The sequence below is a fragment of the Pseudophryne corroboree genome, chromosome 3 (assembly GCF_028390025.1).
Source record: "Pseudophryne corroboree isolate aPseCor3 chromosome 3, aPseCor3.hap2, whole genome shotgun sequence".
NCBI lineage: Eukaryota > Metazoa > Chordata > Amphibia > Anura > Myobatrachidae > Pseudophryne > Pseudophryne corroboree.
The window spans coordinates 475841099-475860879 of record NC_086446.1 but is presented as its reverse complement, the minus strand read 5'-3'; the positions used below and the strand labels follow the sequence as shown (position 1 = coordinate 475860879).

The window sequence follows — 19781 nt, the reverse complement described above, 5'->3', positions numbered from 1 at the left end:
CAGGAAGGAGGTGACCGCACAACATTATCACCGCATTTGGCGAAAATATGTTGCATGGTGTGAGGCCAGGAAGGCCCCCACGGAGGAATTTCAACTCGGTCGATTCCTGCATTTCCTACAAACAGGAGTGTCTATGGGCCTCAAATTGGGGTCCATTAAGGTTCAAATTTCGGCCCTGTCGATTTTCTTCCAGAAAGAATTGGCTTCAGTTCCTGAAGTCCAGAAGTTTGTCAAGGGAGTACTGCATATACAACCCCCTTTTGTGCCTCCAGTGGCACTGTGGGATCTCAACGTAGTTCTGGGATTCCTCAAATCACATTGGTTTAAACCGCTCAAATCTGTGGATTTGAAATATCTCACATGGAAAGTGACCATGCTGTTGGCCCTGGCCTCGGCCAGGCGAGTGTCAGAATTGGCGGCTTTGTCTCACAAAAGCCCATATCTGATTGTCCATTCGGACAGGGCAGAGCTGCGGACTCGTCCCCAGTTTCTCCCTAAGGTGGTGTCAGCGTTTCACCTGAACCAGCTTATTGTGGTACCTGCGGCTACTAGGGACTTGGAGGACTCCAAGTTGCTAGATGTTGTCAGGGCCCTGAAAATATATGTTTCCAGGACGGCTGGAGTCAGGAAAACTGACTTGCTGTTATCCTGTATGCACCCAACAAACTGGGTGCTCTTGCTTCTAAGCAGACGATTGCTAGTTGGATGTGTAGTACAATTCAGCTTGCACATTCTGTGGCAGGCCTGCCACAGCCAAAATATGTAAATGCCCATTCCACAAGGAAGGTGGGCTCATCTTGGGCGGCTGCCCGAGGGGTCTCGGCTTTACAACTTTGCCGAGCTGCTACTTGGTCAGGGGCAAACACGTTTGAAAAATTCTACAAATTTGATACCCTGGCTGAGGAGGACCTGGAGTTCTCTCATTCGGTGCTGCAGAGTCATCCGCACTCTCCCGCCCGTTTGGGAGCTTTGGTATAATCCCCATGGTCCTTACGGAGTCCCCAGCATCCACTTAGGACGTCAGAGAAAATAAGAATTTACTTACCGATAATTCTATTTCTCGTAGTCCGTAGTGGATGCTGGGCGCCCATCCCAAGTGCGGATTGTCTGCAATACTTGTACATAGTTATTGTTACAAAAATCGGGTTATTATTGTTGTGAGCCATCTTTTCAGAGGCTCCGCTGTTATCATGCTGTTAACTGGGTTCAGATCACAGGTTGTACAGTGTGATTGGTGTGGCTGGTATGAGTCTTCCCCGGGATTCAAAATCCTTCCTTATTGTGTACGCTCGTCCGGGCACAGTATCCTAACTGAGGCTTGGAGGAGGGTCATAGGGGGAGGAGCCAGTGCACACCACCTGATCCTAAAGCTTTTACTTTTGTGCCCTGTCTCCTGCGGAGCCGCTATTCCCCATGGTCCTTACGGAGTCCCCAGCATCCACTACGGACTACGAGAAATAGAATCATCGGTAAGTAAATTCTTATTTTTCAACAGATCTACAATTCTATTAGTCAGGTGGCCAGGAGGCGCTTGAAATATTTGTTTTTCTTTTTTTTCTTCTTTGTGGTTTCTTGGCAGGTTTAAGCATAGGATCTCTCAAAGTTCAAGTCTCCGCCCTTTCGATTTTTAATTTTTTTTTTCCCCCCAGAAAAAATTGGCCTTACTGCCTGAAGTACAAACTTTTCTTCAAGGGGTTATCTGTCTTAAACCACCGTTTATTCCTCCCACAGCTCCTTTGGGATCTGTATATGGTTCTAACCTTTTTACAATCAAATATATTTGAACCTCTGGAATCGGTGGAGCTAAAAATTTCTTACGTGGAAGGTAGTTTTACTGGCCTTGGCTTCAGCTCAGAGGGTTTCCGAATTAGGAGCTCTTTCGTGCCGTCCTCCGTATTTAATATTTTGTGAGGACAGAGCGGAACTCCGCACTCGGGTCATTCTTACCTAAGGTTGTTTCTGCATTACACGTTAACCAACCTATTGTGGTCCTGGTGCTATCAAGCGATTTATCCTTCTTCGAAATACCTGGATGTGGTTCGGGTCCTGCATATTTATGTGGAAAGAACAGCTGCCTTATGCAAGACTGATGCTCTTTTTGTTCTCTATGATGCTGCCAAGCCTGATTGGCCGGCCTCAAAACAGACTTTGGTTCGTTGGATCAAATTTACCATTAGGCAAGCATATCTCTTGCTCTACGGATGGTTCTCCAGCACATCCTTGTTATATGCCGTTTTATTATCAGTGTTTGTGAGTGTGTTTTTATTAAAATTCTTTTAAACCACGTTCACAGACTATATTGCTCTATCATTATCTTACTTTTTCCTCCGTCAAACACCTTAAAATATATGTGTATAACACATCTATGAAGTGGAATCGTACATACCCAGTGATTTGATATCTACATCCAATTTTGCCTTGCTCCTTTATGTGAGTGGGACCAGTAACAAATAAAACTCCCCTTTCTCTGTCATCCATCTGGGGGACGCTGCGCTGTTACTTGTGGGTTAGAGGTGTGTGGTAGTGGAGTTTGGCACAGAATCTATCAAACAAACTGCCTCCCCCCCCCTTTAACCCCTGCCATCTCCTTCCTGCCCAGCTATCAACTCAGTTTTAGTTTTGTGCCTGTGGAGTACAGATACAGTGTTTCTTTCTCCTTAGATTTTGTGTTTTTGTTTTTTTCCACAAAAGTACCTAGTCCCTGTTTACAGGTGACAGGTACTACTGGAGTAGGTTTAGTTCGTAAGATGTTCCCACTCTGATCTGCCGCTGGAGGCCACCACACCTTTGTCACTGGGGCCCCATTCTTCTCTTCATGATGCAGGATGCGGTGCGGCAGGGTTAAGGTACAGGACAGCCACAATCTGTCACTGACAGTATTGGGCGGTCCCCTCTATTGTTATTTTTCTTGTATTTCTATGAGTTTATAAGTGTGATTGTACTTGTTTGTTTTAGCTGCCCGCCCGCATGCGAGCATCGAAACCCACAATCCGAACACCACCCTCACAGATCTTGGAGGCTCTTACTTATGTGGGTGAGGCCTTGTTAGATTCTGTTGCGCTACAGTCCCGTGTCTCTGCCTTGACAGTGTCAGCAAGACGGTCTCTTTGGCTTAGGGTTTGGAATGCTGATTCGGACTTAAAGCAGACCTTGACGGCAGTACCCTTTGAAGGGGAGTTTCTTTTTGGATCGGAGTTAAAGAAGATTATTTCAGATACTACAGGAGGAAAGAGCCCCTTTCTTCCATCTGTGCCTCAAAAACCGAAACCTACGAGGTTTCGGTACTTTCGTACGCAGGGCAGAGGTAGTTTCCATTCCTTTCGTGCTTTCTCCAGATTTCCACGAAGAGTGTCATTCAGAGGTAGAGGATCTCGGGCTACTCGCAGCCAGTAAGCCTGCCGACAAGCCTGCTGCATGACGTTTCAGGACTTCAGGAGGGTTCGATGAAGGTTGGGGCTCGGTTACTTCAGTTCAGGGAGGTGTGGCTCCTATCGAAACCAGATCGGTGGGTAATGGGGGTCATATCCAGAGGATATATGTTGGATCTCGAAGAACCAGTTCCATACCGTCTATTCGTCACCCCTCTCCCAGACGATCCCTCCAGACGTCAAGCTCTTCTTCAGGCAACAGCAACCCTCTTACAAAATGGAGTAATCCTTCCGGTTCCCACTCAACAGAGAGGTCGGAGTTTTTACTCTGGTCTTTTTCGTGGACAAACCGGACGGTTCGTTTCGACCCATTCTGAATCTCAAAGCCCTCAACCCATATCTCTCGAGCCAAAAACTCAAAATGGAATCCATTCGCTCAATTATCGCCGCCATGGAGCCAGGGGAATATTTGGCTTCAATAGACAGAAGACGCCTACCTACATGTCCTTATTTGGATAGGTCATCAATCTCTTCTGAGATTTGCAGTCTGACCTTGGCATTTTCAATTTCGGGCTCTTCCCTTTGGTCTATCCACGGCTCCTCGGGTGTTTACAAAAGTCATGTGTCATGTAGTAGTGGTTCTCCGTTGTCGGGGTCAACATCACTCCATATTTGGACAATCTGTTAGTCAAGGCCCCGTCAGAGGCAATTCTCTATAAGAACCTGCGTCTAACGATAGAGACTCTGCAGTCATTCGGATGGATAATAAACTTTCCAAAGTAGTCTTTACTTCCTTACCAGAAAATTATTTTTCTGGGACTTTTATTCGACACCAGCAGCCAGAAGGGGTTTCTTCCTTCGGACAAGATTCAGGATCTGCAGTCCAGAATTCGGACCCTGTTGCACTTACCGGTAGTGTCGGTCCTCAGATGCATGCAGGTGTTAGGCAAGATGGTGTCCTCCTTCGAGGCAGTCCCATACGCCAGGTTTCATGCCCGACCTCTTCAGGCTCAGATTCTCAGCTGTTGGACTCTGATGGAACCACGTCTCGAATTGCAGTTGATCCGCTTGTCTGTAAAGACTTGTCGGTCACTTCACTGGTGGCTTCACAGCCACAATTTGAGAAAAGGAGTGCCGTTCACGATTTGGTCTTGGATGATGATCACCACGGACGCAAGCCTCAGCGGTTGGGGAGCAGTGTTCCAGACTCATCACTTCCAAGGGCGCTGGAACAGTCAGGAGTCGAAATTACAGATCAACATTCTGGAGTTGAGGGCAATCCGGTATGCACTTCTTCAGATTCAAACCATGGTACAGGGTCATCCAGTTCGGGTTCAGTCCGAAAATGCCACCGCTTACATAAACAAACGGGGAGGAACTCGAAGCTGGGCCGCCATGAGAGAAGTCGCTCAGATTCTCACGTGGGCGGAACGTTGGGTTCCGGTAATATCCGCATTTCACATTCCAGGAGTCGAGAACTGGGAAGCGTATTTTTTGAGCAGTCACATGATTCATCTGCGAGAATGGAAACTTCACCAGGAAGTGTTTCTATCTCTAGTGGCCCGCTGGGGAATGCTCGACGTAGACCTAATGGCGTCTCGTCTCAACAAGAAGCTTCCTCACTACAGCTCGCGGACTCGGGTTCCTCAAGCATTTCTAATCGATGCTCTAACAGCCCCGTGGCAGTTTCAACTGGGATACGTGTTTCCGCCAATTTCACTGATTCCACGTCTACTTCAACGCATTCGGCGAGAAGGTCTCGCAATCATTCTGGTGGCTCCAGATTGGCCACGCCGACAGTGGTACACTCTTCTGCGCGGCATGGTCGTCGGGGACCCCTTTCGTCTCCTCCTGCGACCAGATCTTCTTCAAGGACCTTGTCGCCACCCAGATTTAAGTCGGCTGGCTTTGACGGCTTGGTTCTTGAATCCAACATTTTAAGAGCAAAAGGTCTTTCTCGTTCTGTGGTACAGACGATGATTCAGGCTAGGAAACCGGTGACTTCTGGCATTTACCATAGGTATGGCGTATTTACATTGCTTGGTGCGAAAAGCGGGGCTTGACTCCGCATTTGTTTAAACTTCCTCACCTACTATCTTTCCTTCAGGAGGGTCTGAGGCTTTCTTCACTAAAGGGTCAGGTTTCGGCCTTGTCGGTTCTTTTTCAAAAGAAACTAGCGATCATTCCAGAGGTTCAGACATTACTTCAGGGAGTACTTCGGATTCAACGACCTTTTGTTCCTCCCTGGGATTTAAACTTAGTCCTTACGGCCCTTAAAAAATCTCCATTTGAGCCTTTGGAATCTGTAGAACTACGTTATCTAACACTGTTTTTCTTTTGGCTATTGCCTCAGCTAGACGAGTGTCTGAGTTGGCGGCTCTTTCTTGCAGGCCACCCTTGTTGGTTTTTCATAACTGGGTGGTTCTGAGGACTAAGCCTTCTTTCCTTCCGAAGGTTGTTTCGGCCTTCCATTTAAATCAGGACGTTGTCCTTCCAGCATTTGCTCCGTCGTCGTCTTCCGGGGAGAACTCCCATTTGGCTCTCTTGGATGTTGTCAGGGCCTTACGTATTTATTTGTCTTGCACGGAATCTTTCCGTCGTACGGATACCTTGTTGGTATTGATTGATGCTCCCAAACGATGTTGGCCGGCTTCCAAGAACACTGTGGTCCGTTGGGTAACTTCGGCCATCAGACAGGCGTACGTGTTTTCGAATGTTTCGGTTCCTGACTCAATTAGAGCTCATTCGACTAGAGCTGTTGGAGCCTCTTGGGCTGTTCGCAGTGGTGCATCTATTGAGCAGCTGTGGAGGGCGGCAACCTGGTCATCAGTCCATACTTTCACAAAGTTTTACCGTTTTCATACTTTTGGTTTAGAGACTGCCTCTGTTGGGCGTCATATTTTACAGACTGCTATGCTGTCTACGTCTCCCTGCTCTCATTAGCTTGCTTTGGGAAATCCCGCAAGTAACGGCACAGCGTCCCCCAGATGGATGACAGAGAAATAGGGATTTTTATTTACTTACCGTAAAATCTTTCTCAGAGTCCATCTGGGGGACGCTGCGATCCCTCCCGTACGTTTGTCTGGTTTATTTGGTTGTTTTTTTTTGTTCTGGTCTATCTCCTTTGCACACCTCTAATCCACAAGTAACGGTGCAGCGTCCCCCAGATGGACTCGGAGAAAGAGATTTTACGGTAAGCAAACAAAAATCCCTATTTTTTTTATCAACAGGATTGCACTATGGGTGTAATTCTGAGTTGATTGCAGCAGCAAGTTTGTTAGCATTTGGGCAAAACCATGTGCACTGCAGGAGTGGGGGGGGCAGATATAACATTTGCAGAGAGAGTTAGATTTGGGTGTTTTTTTTGTTTTGTTTCTGTGCAGGGTAAATACTGACTTGCTTTATTTTTACACTGTAATTTAGAATTCAGTTTGAATACAACCCACCCAAATCTAACTCTCTCTGCACATGTTATATCTGCCCCCCCCCCCCCTGCAGTGCACATGGTTTTGCCCAATTGCTAACAAACTTGCTACTGCGATCAACTCAGAATTACCCCCTATGTTCTGTGTTCCATTTTATTTATAGTGTTAATCATTTAAAAGAAATTTCATGACAACTTATTTGGAGTCTATTTGAGATCTCCACACATCAATATTGTGTAAGCTTTTGTTATTTCTGGATGTGTAAAGTTGCACCACTTGGTATAGCACCTTTTTCTATATATCTTGCAGCCTCTCTTCCACCACCGAGTTCTGTTTCAGCCCATTCCACTCGATCATTAGGTTCATCCTTGGCGCTGCTAGAGGAGTTTCTTTGACGCAGTTGTGTAAAACAGCAACTTGGTTGGGGAAACATACGTTTATCAAATTCTGCAAATGTGATACTTTTTGAAGCTTCGGCTTCTCAGTTTGGCCGAGCAGTGCTTCAGGAGTCTCAACTCTTTCCCGCCTGTGTTGGGAGCTCTGGGATGTCCTCACCGTAAATATCCTCCAGGGTGCCCTAGTGGATGAAGGAGAAAACAACTGGATTTTGGTACTTACCGGTAAATCCATTTCTCCGATTCCACAGGGGACACTGGACGTCCTCCCAGCGCTGGGCGTCTCCTTGGTTTTTTTTTTTTCTTCTCCGTGTTAGGAGATTTTTATAGATTTATCTACTGTTACGTTGACTGGTGACAATTACAGTTGCGATTGTTATTGTTTGTATATGTTTTACTGTTCTGTGTCTTCACCACCTCCTCTGTTCAAGCGCGTTGAACCGTCTCCTCTCGGGCTCAGTTTTCAAACTGGTCTGTAGGGGGAGGGCATAGGTGGGAGGAGCCAGTCACAATTCTAAACAATTTAAAGTGCCAGGCTCCCATTGGACCACCATCTATACCCCACCGTAAAGATCCTCCAGTGTCCCCTGTGGAATCGAAGAAATGGATTTGCCTGTAAGTACCAATATGCCGATTTTTTTTCTACTCATGACCGGACTTAAAGCGTTTTTAAATTTAATTGGTGTTAGTGATGTACAGCCAACCCTTTGCTTAACAGCGATGTGATTTAATTTTCTCCATGGAGTAATAGTTACTTTCGTTCCTCCAGTCTCCACAGGACATGTGTGTCTTTCTTGGGTTTCTCTTGGGCACTCTGAGCAGAGGACAGAGTCAGTCCTGTCGACATCATCTCTACTGCAGCTGCCAGAACCCATAGAATCAGGAGCTTTAGTCGTTCTTGATGAGTCTTACATTGCCACACTCACTCTCTCCCCAGCAAAGCAGAAAGGTAACAATGTGTGCTGGTCTTGTTGCTTTCATTATGTCTTGTCTTTTGGCCGGATGTAATTGTGGCCACATGGTATGCTGGGCGAACTTGTAAGTGATTGCCCCTTAAAAAAAAACAAAACAAAAAAACCTCCAAGTTCGGCCAGCATCTCGCACGGCCACCGAACTCTGTCGTCATTACATCCGGCTCTTTGTTTTCATTTCTGCTAGGTGACTAGTGTATATTTTGTCTATATTGTACTGCTACTGTTCATTGAAGGCATATAACCCTAACAAAATTTGTTTGCATTTGTGTACTATGATGATAATATGCAATATGTTCTTGCATGGCATGATTTTAGTTTCTTTAAAGATACCATTAAACCTGCTGGCAGATGCCACCATCTAACAAACAGTAGGCTAAAGGATGCAGATGAATTGAACACTAAAGATGACAGGTGGAGATGTTGCCAATAGCGACTACCTAAAATTATACTGTACTTGAAATAAAGGATAGCATCTGATTCCACTTGTTCTCTCAAATGTTTGGTACATTTTCCCCTAGAAATCCATTACTTCATGCGTTCTCATGTCCATTTTTGTTTTCTAATGTCCAGTAGCAGAACTCTACTTGATAAAGTAATGCATAGTTACCTACCCTCCCTCATTCTGCAGGAGACTCCCTGAAATAGTAGCAATCTCCCTCACTCCCTGAATAATCCCTCAATCTCCCTGAAAAAAAGAGAAAATAAGATTTTACTCACCGGTAAATCTATTTCTCGTAGTCCGTAGTGGATGCTGGGAACTCCGAAAGGACCATGGGGAACAGCGGCTCCGCAGGAGACTGGGCACAACTAAAAGAAAGCTTTTAGACTACCTAGTGTGCACTGGCTCCTCCCACTATGACCCTCCTCCAAGCCTCAGTTAGGATACTGTGCCCGGAAGAGCTGACACAATAAGGAAGGATTTTGAATCCCGGGTAAGACTCATACCAGCCACACCAATCACACCGTATAACTCGTGATACCATATCCAGTTAACAGTATGAAACATAACTGAGCCTCTCAACAGATGGCTCATAACAATAACCCTTTAGTTAACAATAACTATATACAAGTATTGCAGACAATCCGCACTTGGGATGGGCGCCCAGCATCCACTACGGACTACGAGAAATAGATTTACCGGTGAGTAAAATCTTATTTTCTCTGACGTCCTAGTGGATGCTGGGAACTCCGAAAGGACCAAGGGGATTATACCAAAACTCCCAAACGGGCGGGAGAGTGCGGATGACTCTGCAGCACCGAATGAGAGAACTCAAGGTCCTCCTCAGCCAGGGTATCAAATTTGTAGAATTTAGCAAACGTGTTTGCCCCTGACCAAGTTGCAGCTCGGCAAAGTTCTAAAAGCCGAGACCCCTCGGGCAGCCGCCCAAGATGAGCCCACTTTTCTCGTGGAATGGGCTTTTACTGATTTAGGATGCGGCAATCCAGCCGCAGAATGCTCCAGCTGAATTGTGCTACAAATTCAGCGAGCAATAGTCTGCTTAGAAGCAGGAGCACCTATTTTGTTGGGTGCCTACAGGATAAAAAGCGAGTCAGTTTTCCTGACTCCAGCCGTCCTGGAAATATAATTTTTTCAGGGCCTGACTACGTCCAGTAACTTGGAATCTTCCAAGTCCCTAGTAGCCGCAGGCACTACAATAGGTTGGTTCAAGTGAAAAGCTGATACCACCTTAGGGAGAAACTGGGGACGAGTCCTCAATTCTGCCCTATCCATATGGAAAATCAGATAAGGGCTTTTACCTGACAAAGCCGCCCATTCTGACACACGCCTGGCCGAAGCCAAGGCCAATAACATGACCACTTTCCACGTGAGATATTTCAAATCCACAGTTTTAAGTGGCTCAAACCAATGTGATTTTAGGAAACTCAACACCACGTTGAGATCCCAAGGTGCCACAGGAGGCACAAAAGGGGGCTGAATATGTAGCACTCCCTTTACAAATGTCTGAACTCCAGGCAGTGAAGCCAGTTCTTTCTGGAAGAAAATCGACAGAGCTGAAATCTGGACCTTAATGGAACCCAAGTTTAGGCCCATAGTCACTCCTGACTGTAGGAAGTGCAGAAAACGACCCAGTTGAAATTCCTCTGTTGGGGCCTTCCTGGCCTCACACCACGCAACATATTTTCGCCAAATACGGTGATAGTGGTTTGCGGTTACTTCTTTCCTGGCTTTTATCAGCGTAGGAATGACTTCCTCCGGAATGCCCTTTTCCTTTAGGATCCGGAATTCAACCGCCATGCCGTCAAACGCAGCCGTGGTAAGTCTTGGAACAGACAGGGCCCCTGCTGTAGCAGATCCCGTCTGAGCGGTAGAGGCCATGGGTCCTCTGATATCATTTCTTGAAGTTCTGGGTACCAAGCTCTTCTTGGCCCATCCGGAACCACGAGTTTTCTTATTATTCTCAGTACCTTTGGTATGAGAGGCAGAGGAGGTAATACATAAACCGACTGGTACACCCACGGTGTCACTAGAGCGTCCACAGCTATTGCCTGAGGGTCCCTTGACCTGGTGCAATATCTAGTTTTTTGTTTAGGCGGGACGCCATCATGTCCACCTGTGGCCTTTCCCAACGGTTTACCAACAGTTGGCAGACTTCTGGATGAAGTCCCCACTCTCCCGGGTGTAGGTCGTGTCTGCTGAGGAAGTCTGCTTCCCAGTTGTCCACTCCCGGAATGAACACTGCTGACAGTGCTAAGACGTGATTTTCCGCCCATCGGAGAATCCTTGTGGCTTCTGCCATCGCCATCCTGCTTCTTGTGCCGCCCTGTCGGTTTACATGGGCGACTGCCGTGATGTTGTCTGATTGGATCAGTACCGGCTGGTTTTGAAGCAGAGGCCTTGCCAGACTTAGGGCATTGTAAATGGCCCTCAGTTCCAGAATATTTATGTGTAGGGACGACTCCTGACTTGACCAAAGTCCTTGGAAATTTCTTTCCTGTGTGACTGCCCCCCAGCCTTGAAGGCTGGCATCCGTGGTTACCAGGACCCAGTCCTGTATGCCGACTCTGCGGCCCTCTTGAAGATGAGCACTCTGCAGCCACCACAGTAGAGATACCCTGGTCCTTGGAGACAGGGTTATCAGCCGATGCATCTGAAGATGCGATCCCGACCACTTGTCCAAGAGGTCCCACTGAAAGGTTCTTGCATGGAACCTGCCGAATGGAATTTTGCTTCGTAAGAAGCTACCATTTTTCCCAGGACTCGTGTGCAGTGATGCACCGATACCTGTTTTGGTTTCAGGAGGTCTCTGACTAGAGATGACAGCTCCTTGGCTTTCTCCTGCGGGAGAAACACTTTTTTTTCTGTTCTGTGTCCAGAACCATCCCCAGGAACAGTAGGCGTGTGGTAGGAACCAGCTGTGACTTTGGAATGTATAGAATCTATCCGTGCTGTTGTAGCACTTCCCGAGATAGTGCTACTCCGACCAACAACTGCTCCTTGGACCTCGCCTTTATAAGGAGATCGTCCAAGTACTGGATAATTAAAACTCCCTTTTTTCGAAGGAGTATCATCATTTCTGCCATTACCTTGGTAAAGACCCTCGGTGCCGTGGACAGTCCAAACGGCAGTGTTTGGAATTGGTAATGGCAATCCTGTACCACAAATCTGAGGTACTCCTGGTGAGGATGGTAAATGGGGACATGTAGGTAAGCATCCTTGATGTCCAGGGATACCATGTAATCCCCCTCCTCCAGGCTTGCAATAACCGCCCTGAGCGATTCCATCTTGAACTTGAATTTTTTTATGTATGTGTTCAAGGATTTCAAATTTAAAATGGGTCTCACCGAACCGTCCGGTTTCGGCACCACAAACAGTGTGGAATAGTAACCCCGTCCTTGTTGAAGTAGGGGCACCTTGACTATCACCTGCTGTGAATACAGCTTGTGAATTGCCTCTAGCACAGCCTCCCTGCCTGAGGGAGTTGTCGGCAAGGCAGATTTGAGGAAACGGCGGGGGGGAGACGCCTCGAATTCCAGCTTGTACCCCTGAGATACTACTTGAAGGATCCAGGGATCCACCTGTGAGCGAGCCCACTGATCGCTGAATTTTTTGAGGCGGCCCCCCACCGTACCTGGCTACGCCTGTGGAGTCCCCGCGTCATGCGGTGGACTCAGAGGAAGCGGGGGAAGAATTTTGATTCTGGGAACTGGCTGACTGGTGCAGCTTTTTCCCTCTTCCCTCGTCTCTGTGCAGAAAGGAAGCGCCTTTTACCCGCTTGCTTTTCTGAAGCCGAAAGGACTGTACCTGATACTACAGTGCTTTCTTAGGCTGTGAGGAAACCTGAGGTAAAAAATGTTTCTTCCCAGCTGTTGCTGTGGATACGAGGTCCCAGAGACCATCCCCAAACAATTCCTCACCCTTATAAGGCTCTATGTGCCTTTTTAAAGTCAGCATCACCTGTCCAGTGTCGGGTCTCTAATACCCTCCTGACAGAATGGACATTGCATTAATTCTGGATGCCAGCCGGCAAAATATCCCTCTGTGCATCCCTCATATATAAGACGACATCTTATGTTCGCAAAATAGTATCCCTGTTTGACAGGGTTACAGACCACGCTGCAGCAGCACTATCTGCAGGTCTCAGTCTAGTACCTGAGTGTGTAAATACAGACTTCAGGATAGCCTCCTGCTTTTTATCAGCAGGTACCTTCAAAGTGGCCGTATCCTAAGACGGCAGTGCCACCTTTTTTGACAAACATGTGAGCGCCTTATCCACCCTAGGGGATATCTCCCAGCGTAACTTATCCTCTGGCGGGAAAGGGTACGCCATCAGTAACTTTTTAGAAATTACCAGTTTCTTATCGGGGGAACCCACGCTTTTTCACACTTCATTCACTCATTTGATGGGGGAACAAAACACTGCCTGCTTTTTCTCCCCAAACATAAAACCCTTTTTTAGTGGTACTTGGGTTAATGTCAGAAATGTGTAACACATTTTTTATTGCCGGGATCAGTAACGGATGTTCCTAGTGGATTGTGTATACGTCTCAACCTCGTTGACACTGGAGTCAGACTCCGTGTCGACATCTGTGTCTGCCATCTGAGGGAGCGGGCGTTTTTGAGCCCCTGATGGCCTTTGAGACGCCTGGGCAGGCGCGGGCTGAGAAGCCGGCTGTCCCATAGCTGTTACGTCATCCAGCCTTTTATGTAAGGAGTTGACACTGTCGGTTTATACCTTCCACCTATCCATCCACTCTGGTGTCGGCCCCACAGGGGGCGACATCACATTTATCGGCATCTGCTCTGCCATCACATAAGCCTCCTCATCAAACGTGTCGACACAGCCGTACCGACACACCGCACACACACAGGGAATGCTCTGACTGAGGACAGGACCCCACACAGCCCTTTGGGGAGACAGAGAGAGAGTATGCCAGCACACACCAGAGCGCTATATAATTTAGGGATTAACACTATATTGAGTGAATTTTTCCCAATAGCTGCTTGTATATACAATATTGCGCCTAAATTTAGTGCCCCCCCTCTCTTTTTAACCCTTTGAGCCTGCAAACTACAGGGGAGAGCCTGGGGAGCTGTCTTCCAGCTGCACTGTGAAGAGAAAATGGCGCCAGTGTGCTGAGGGAGATAGCTCCGCCCCTTTTTCGCTGACTTTTCTCCCGCTTTTTTATGGATTCTGGCAGGGGTATTTATCACATATTATAGCCTCTGGGGCTATATATTGTGATATATTTGCCAGCCAAGGTGTTTTTATTGCTGCTCAGGGCGCCCCCCCCCCAGCGCCCTGCACCCTCAGTGACCGGAGTGTGAAGTGTGCATGAGGAGCAATGGCGCACAGCTGCAGTGCTGTGCGCTACCTTGGTGAAGACTGATGTCTTCTGCCGCCGATTTTCCGGACCTCTTCTTGCTTCTGGCTCTGTAAGGGGGACGGCGGTGCGGCTCCTGTAACTAACACCAAGGCCAGTTCCATGCTGTCCATCCCTCTGGAGCTAATGGTGTCCAGTAGCCTAAGAAGCCCAAGCTAGCTGCAAGCAGGTAGGTTCGCTTCTTCTCCCCTTAGTCCCTCGATGCAGTGAGCCTGTTGCCAGCAGGTCTCACTGTAAAATAAAAAACCTAACATATACTTTCTTTCTAGGAGCTCAGGAGAGCCCCTAGTGTCCATCCAGCTCGGCCGGGCACAGAAATCTAACTGAGGCTTGGAGGAGGGTCATAGTGGGAGGAGCCAGTGCACACCAGGTAGTCTAAAAGCTTTCTTTTAGTTGTGCCCAGTCTCCTGCGGAGCCGCTGTTCCCCATGGTCCTTTCGGAGTTCCCAGCATCCACTAGGACGTTAGAGAAATCAGAGATACATACATTCAAATAGGATCATCAGTGCCATTTGCCTATATTGTTTATAAGGCACAATGATCCCTATGCCTACATGCATATTAAAGGTTTCTTGTGGCCACTTACAGTATATGGAACCTCTTGTAAAACACAATACACAAAAAAAATCCTGCAAAATATCAGTCTTTTCTTCAACAAGTAGATCTTACTAACTTTGAGGCTCATTTACATTTGGATGTAAGTTATTTTCATGACACGCCTCTCAGATGTAGCAGTACACGCCCGCACTGATAGGTGTTACCTTCACAATCTCCCTGAAATGCTTTTTCAAAAGTAGGCAAGTATGAAGTAATGTTTCCTAGTTTAAATTCTTAGAAAAGTGTAGAGATGCTAATGGGTTTGTGGCCTTTAGAAGTTCTGTATACAATGTACCTGTGTGTGTGTGTGTGTGTGTGTGTGTGTGTGTGTGTGTGGTTTGAATAAGGTCTGCAGCTCAATTGTCATGCTGATTATTTAGCGATTGATGGTCTGATCTGGTCTCTTGTTTGCAGATTGCCTTTGTATATGGAATACATCTTTGCAGACTTTGCAGGATTCTAAGGAGTTTGTGCAGAAATCATTTGCTCAGGTAATTGATCCTAAACTGTAGCAGGCAATAAGGTTCTGTTCAGCAACAGTTGTGTTATGTCATTTGTTGGCCCTCAGCTGGCAATTTTGCTGAGATAGTGTTGTGTTTTTCCCCCCTCTTACGTCCTAGAGGATGCTGGGGTCCATTTTAGTACCATGGGGTATAGACTGTTCCGCAGGAGCCTTCGGCACTTTAAGACTTCAACAGTGTGAACTGGCTCCTCCCTCTATGCCTTCCCTCCAGACCTCGGTTTAGAAAATGTGCCCAGGAGACTGGATGCACACTAGTGGGGTGGGGCACAGACAGTTTTTCAGATACTACCTTTTGTATTTGTTTTTAGTGATTGTGGTCCTACCAAAAATTTATTGACCTGAGTTTTCCCACTACTGTCTTCAGCTCTGGAGTTACGATAACAAACTGTACATACCGCATGGAAACTCGCTGCTAGTTATACGGTACATCTGTGAGCCATCGTGTCTGGCGTCTGCATTAGGAAAAGGCATCGTTTTTGGGAAACCAGGTAGGGTTCTGTTTTGATTTTGTCTAATACAAGTGACACTATTTACACTATCAATTCACATTTTAATTAAATATAAAAAAAATATGAAATTTACAAAGTGGGATTTTCCCTGGCTGATTTACACCAGTAATACAATATGGCTTGTGTATATGTGTGTGTGTATAATATTAGTTTAAAAGATAACGTCTTTGAATTTGTGTCCTTAATAAGAATAACTTTGTATGTTATTGGACATCCATTACTCCTAGCTTGAATGACTTATGCCCGTGTATGTTGGTGGGGGCAGGCGTAGCCCCATAATATGCTCCCAACAAAGAAGTTTGTTTTCAACAGAGAGCATGAATGGTGCAAGGTATGCACAAGTTGCTCTAACCTAATGTAGATCATTTGGATGTATTTTCTCTTTACTTTTCTTTATTTCACTTAAGTGTTAAAATCAGCTGTGTACATTAATCTGCTGTACTCGTTCAGGAGAGTGGTGTTTGTGAATCTAATTCTATACATAATTTTCCTAGGTATTCTCATTAAAAACCATGTGTAATAATTTGGATCATTGTTTCTCAGATCTAGACCCTGTACCGGTTGTAAATTGGGGATTATTGATTGGAAAGACCACACAACCCAGACATTTAGCATCAAAGAAACTAGTAAGTTTCCATAATTGTTTCTGTGTGAATATTATGCATTGGTTCATTTATGTGTACACTTCTTCTTTTTATGTGATGAATATGTAGAACTAAAGTACAAGCTGAGAACCTTTTCCATCTATTAGAAAATGTGTGTTATTTCATCCTTAGGGGACACTGGAACACTGGGGTATAGATGTTGTATGAGGAGCCTGGCACTTAAGCACTTAAGAATATTCTTAACTCTGTTCATACCCCACAATACCCCAGCTGCTCAGTGGCTCCGTTCTGTGTGCCTGATGGAACCAAGCGCTGTGAGCCTGCAAATAGCCTGACTAGGATTTTCTTTATTTACCTTTTTTTTTCTTTCTCTCAGATGTCCTAGAGGATGCTGGGGAGGCTTCAAGAATCATGGGGTATAGACTGGATCCGCAGGAGACATGGGCACTTTAAGACTTTAAAAGGGGTGTGGACTGGCTCCTCCCTCTATGCCCCTCCTCCAGACTCCAGTTAGATTCTGTGCCCAGTGAGACTGGATGCACACTGAGGAGCTCTCCAGAGTTTCTCAGAAAAAAGACTTTGTTAGGTTTATTATTTTCAGGGAGATCTACTGGCAACAGGCTCCCTGCTTTGTGGGACTGAGGGGAAAGAAGCAGACCTACTTCTGTGAATTCAAAGGCTCTGCTTCTTAGACTACTGGGCACCATTAGCTCCAGAGGGTCCGATCACTTGGTACGCCTATCTGCTCGTTCCCGGAGCCGCGCCGTCACCCCCCTTGCAGAGCCAGAAGACAGAAGCTGGGTGAGTAAAAGAAGATCAGAAGACTTCAGTGACTGCAGAAGACTGCTTGAGGTACCGCGCAGCGGCCGCGCTCCCACAAACAGAACGGCACTGAAGGGTACAGGGCACAGGGGGGGCGCCCTGGGCAGAGTGAATCCTCAAAAACGAGACTGGCAGAAGTGTAAAAAGTGCCTGGGCACTAATTACAGACCTCCGCCAGTATAAATATGCAAAATTAAGCGGGACTGAAGCGCGCCATTGAGGGGCCGTGGCTTAACCCTCACAGCTCTGACTAACGCCATTTTCTCTTCACAGAAGCTGTAAGACGCTGAGCCTGGCCTCCCACACTGCTGTACAAGTAACAGGGTGCAAAATGGGGGGGACACAAGAGATTTGGTGCTAATTATTTTAAAGTAAAAGCGCTAACAGATCTGGGCAGTATTTCACTTGCTTCAGAACCGGTATAGGCGCTGGGTTGTGAGCTTGCAGAACTCCCTCTGTATTTCTCTAACAGGCTTTGTTGTGGGTCTGTCTCCTATAGCCCCAGTGTGGTTGTGGGTGTGTGTCGACATGTCTGAGGCTGAGTGCTCTTCCCAGGAGGAGGCTGGGTGGGGACAGAAAAGGCTGTGGGAGTGACCGTGTCCGCACCGTCGACGGCTGATTGGGTAAATATGTTGAGTGTTTTGAATGCAAATGTGGCTCGGTTGACTAAAAGATTAGATAAATCTGAGTCTAAGAACCAGACATGGAGGAAATCCATGGAAGATGCATTGTCACAGGCTCAGACACCTTCGGGGTCACAGAAACGTGCATTTACCCAGATGGCAGATACGGATACCGACACGGATTCTGCTTCCAGTGTCGACTATAGTGATACCAGATTGAATTTTAAATCCTAAATCATTGTCACAGTTCCCCTGTCACAACAGGGGGAGGGTTTTTATTCGAGTCTGTTCGTGGTCCCGAAGCCGGATGGCTCAGTCAGACCGATTCTGAACCTAAAATCCCTCAATTTCTTTCTGAAAATATCAAATTCAAGATGGAATCTCTCCGAGCAGTGATCTCCAGTCTGGTGGAGGGGGATTTTATGGTGTCTGTCGACATAAAGGATGCCTACTTACACGTTCCCATATATCCTCCACCATCAGGCATACCTGAGGTTTGCTGTTAAGGATTGTCATTACCAATTTCAGATGTTTTCGTTTGGTCTGTCCACAGCACCAAGGATTTTCACCAAGGTTATAGCGGAAATTATGGCTCTCCTGCGCAAGCAGGGAATTACAATTATCCTGTACTTGGACAATCTCCTCATAAAGGCGAGATCCAAGGAGCAATTGCTGAAAAATGTTGCGCTTTCACTGACGATTCTGCAACAACATGGTTGACTCCTAAACTTGCCAAAATCACATTTGGTTCCGACGACACGATCGTCGTTCCTGGGTATGATTCTGGATACAGAATTAGAGAGTTTTTCTTCCAGTGGAAAAGGCTCTGGAAATAGAGAACATGGTAAAACAGATTCTGAAACCGGCAAAAGTGTCAGTTCTTCGGTTGCTGGGGAAGATGGTGGCGGCCTACGAGGCCATTCCGTATGGCAGGTTCCATGCCAGGGTGTTTTCAGTGGGGCCTGTTGGACAAGTGGTCCGGGTCTCACCTGGACATGCACCGGAAAATAATCCTATCTTCCAGGACCAGGATCTCCCTCCTGTGGTGGCTGCACAGTTTTCACCTTTTGGAGGGATGCAGGTTCGGGATTCAGGATTGGATCCTGGTGACCACAGATGTAAGTCTCCGAGACTGGGAAGCAGTCACACAGGGGAGAAACTTTCAGGGAAAATGGTCAAGCCAGGAAGCTTGTCTGCACATAAACATTCTGGAATTAAGGGCCATTTACAACGGCATTCTGCAAGCGGAACATCATCTTCGCGGTCTGCCCGTCTTGATTCAGTCAGACAACATAACAGCAGTGGCGTACATAAACCGCTAGGGCGGAACAAAGAGCAGAGCGGCAATGGCCGAGGCCACGAAAGTTCTTCGCTGGGCGGAAAGACATGCAAGCGCTCTGTCAGCAGTCCTCATTCCAGGAGTGGACAACTGGGAAGCAGACTTCCTCAGCAGACACGATCTCCATCCAGGAGAGTGGGGTCTTCATCAAGAGGTCTTTGCAGAAGTGACAAGTCGTTGGGGAATTCCTCAAATAGATATGATGGCATCCCGCCTCAACAAGAAACTTCAGAGATATTGTTCCAGGTTGAGGGACACTCAAGCAATAGCGGTGGATGCCCTATTGACACCGTGGGTGTTTCTGTCGGTCTATGTGTTCCCTCCACTTCCACTCATTCCAAAGGTGATAAAGATTATAAAAAGAACAAGGGTTCAGGCGATACTCATTGTTCCAGACTGGCCAAAGAGGGCCTGGTATCCAGATCTTCAGGAGTTGCTCATAGAAGATCCCTGGCCTCTTCCTCTACGGGAGGACCTGTTACAACAAGGTCCGTGCGTGTATCAGGACTTAATGCGGCTGCGTTTGACGGCATGGCGGTTGAACGCCAACTCCTAGCCAGAAAGGGTATTCCCAGTGAAGGCATTCCCACTCTTCTTCAGGCTAGAAAGGAAGTAACGGCAAAGCATTACCACCGTATTTGGAGAAAATATGTGTCTTGTTGTGAATCCAAGAAGGCTCCTACGGAAGAATTTCAGCTGGGGCGTTTGCTCCATTTTTTGCAAGCAGGTGTGGATGCTGGCCTAAAGTTAGGCTCTAT

At 46.9% G+C, this 19781-nt stretch overlaps 1 protein-coding gene across 4 annotated transcripts in view; it reads left to right on the top strand.

Annotated features, from left to right (window-relative positions):
- Nucleotides 1-19781, top strand: part of NOL11 (nucleolar protein 11) — a 164144-nt gene that overhangs the window by 39201 nt on the left and 105162 nt on the right. For all 4 annotated transcript variants that reach the window (XM_063960821.1, XM_063960822.1, XM_063960824.1 and 1 more), the window contains exons 7-10: nucleotides 7958-8137; nucleotides 15017-15093; nucleotides 15490-15613; nucleotides 16178-16260. In XM_063960821.1, the coding sequence (XP_063816891.1) occupies nucleotides 7958-8137; nucleotides 15017-15093; nucleotides 15490-15613; nucleotides 16178-16260 (464 nt within the window). The remainder of the gene's footprint in view (nucleotides 1-7957; nucleotides 8138-15016; nucleotides 15094-15489; nucleotides 15614-16177; nucleotides 16261-19781) is intronic.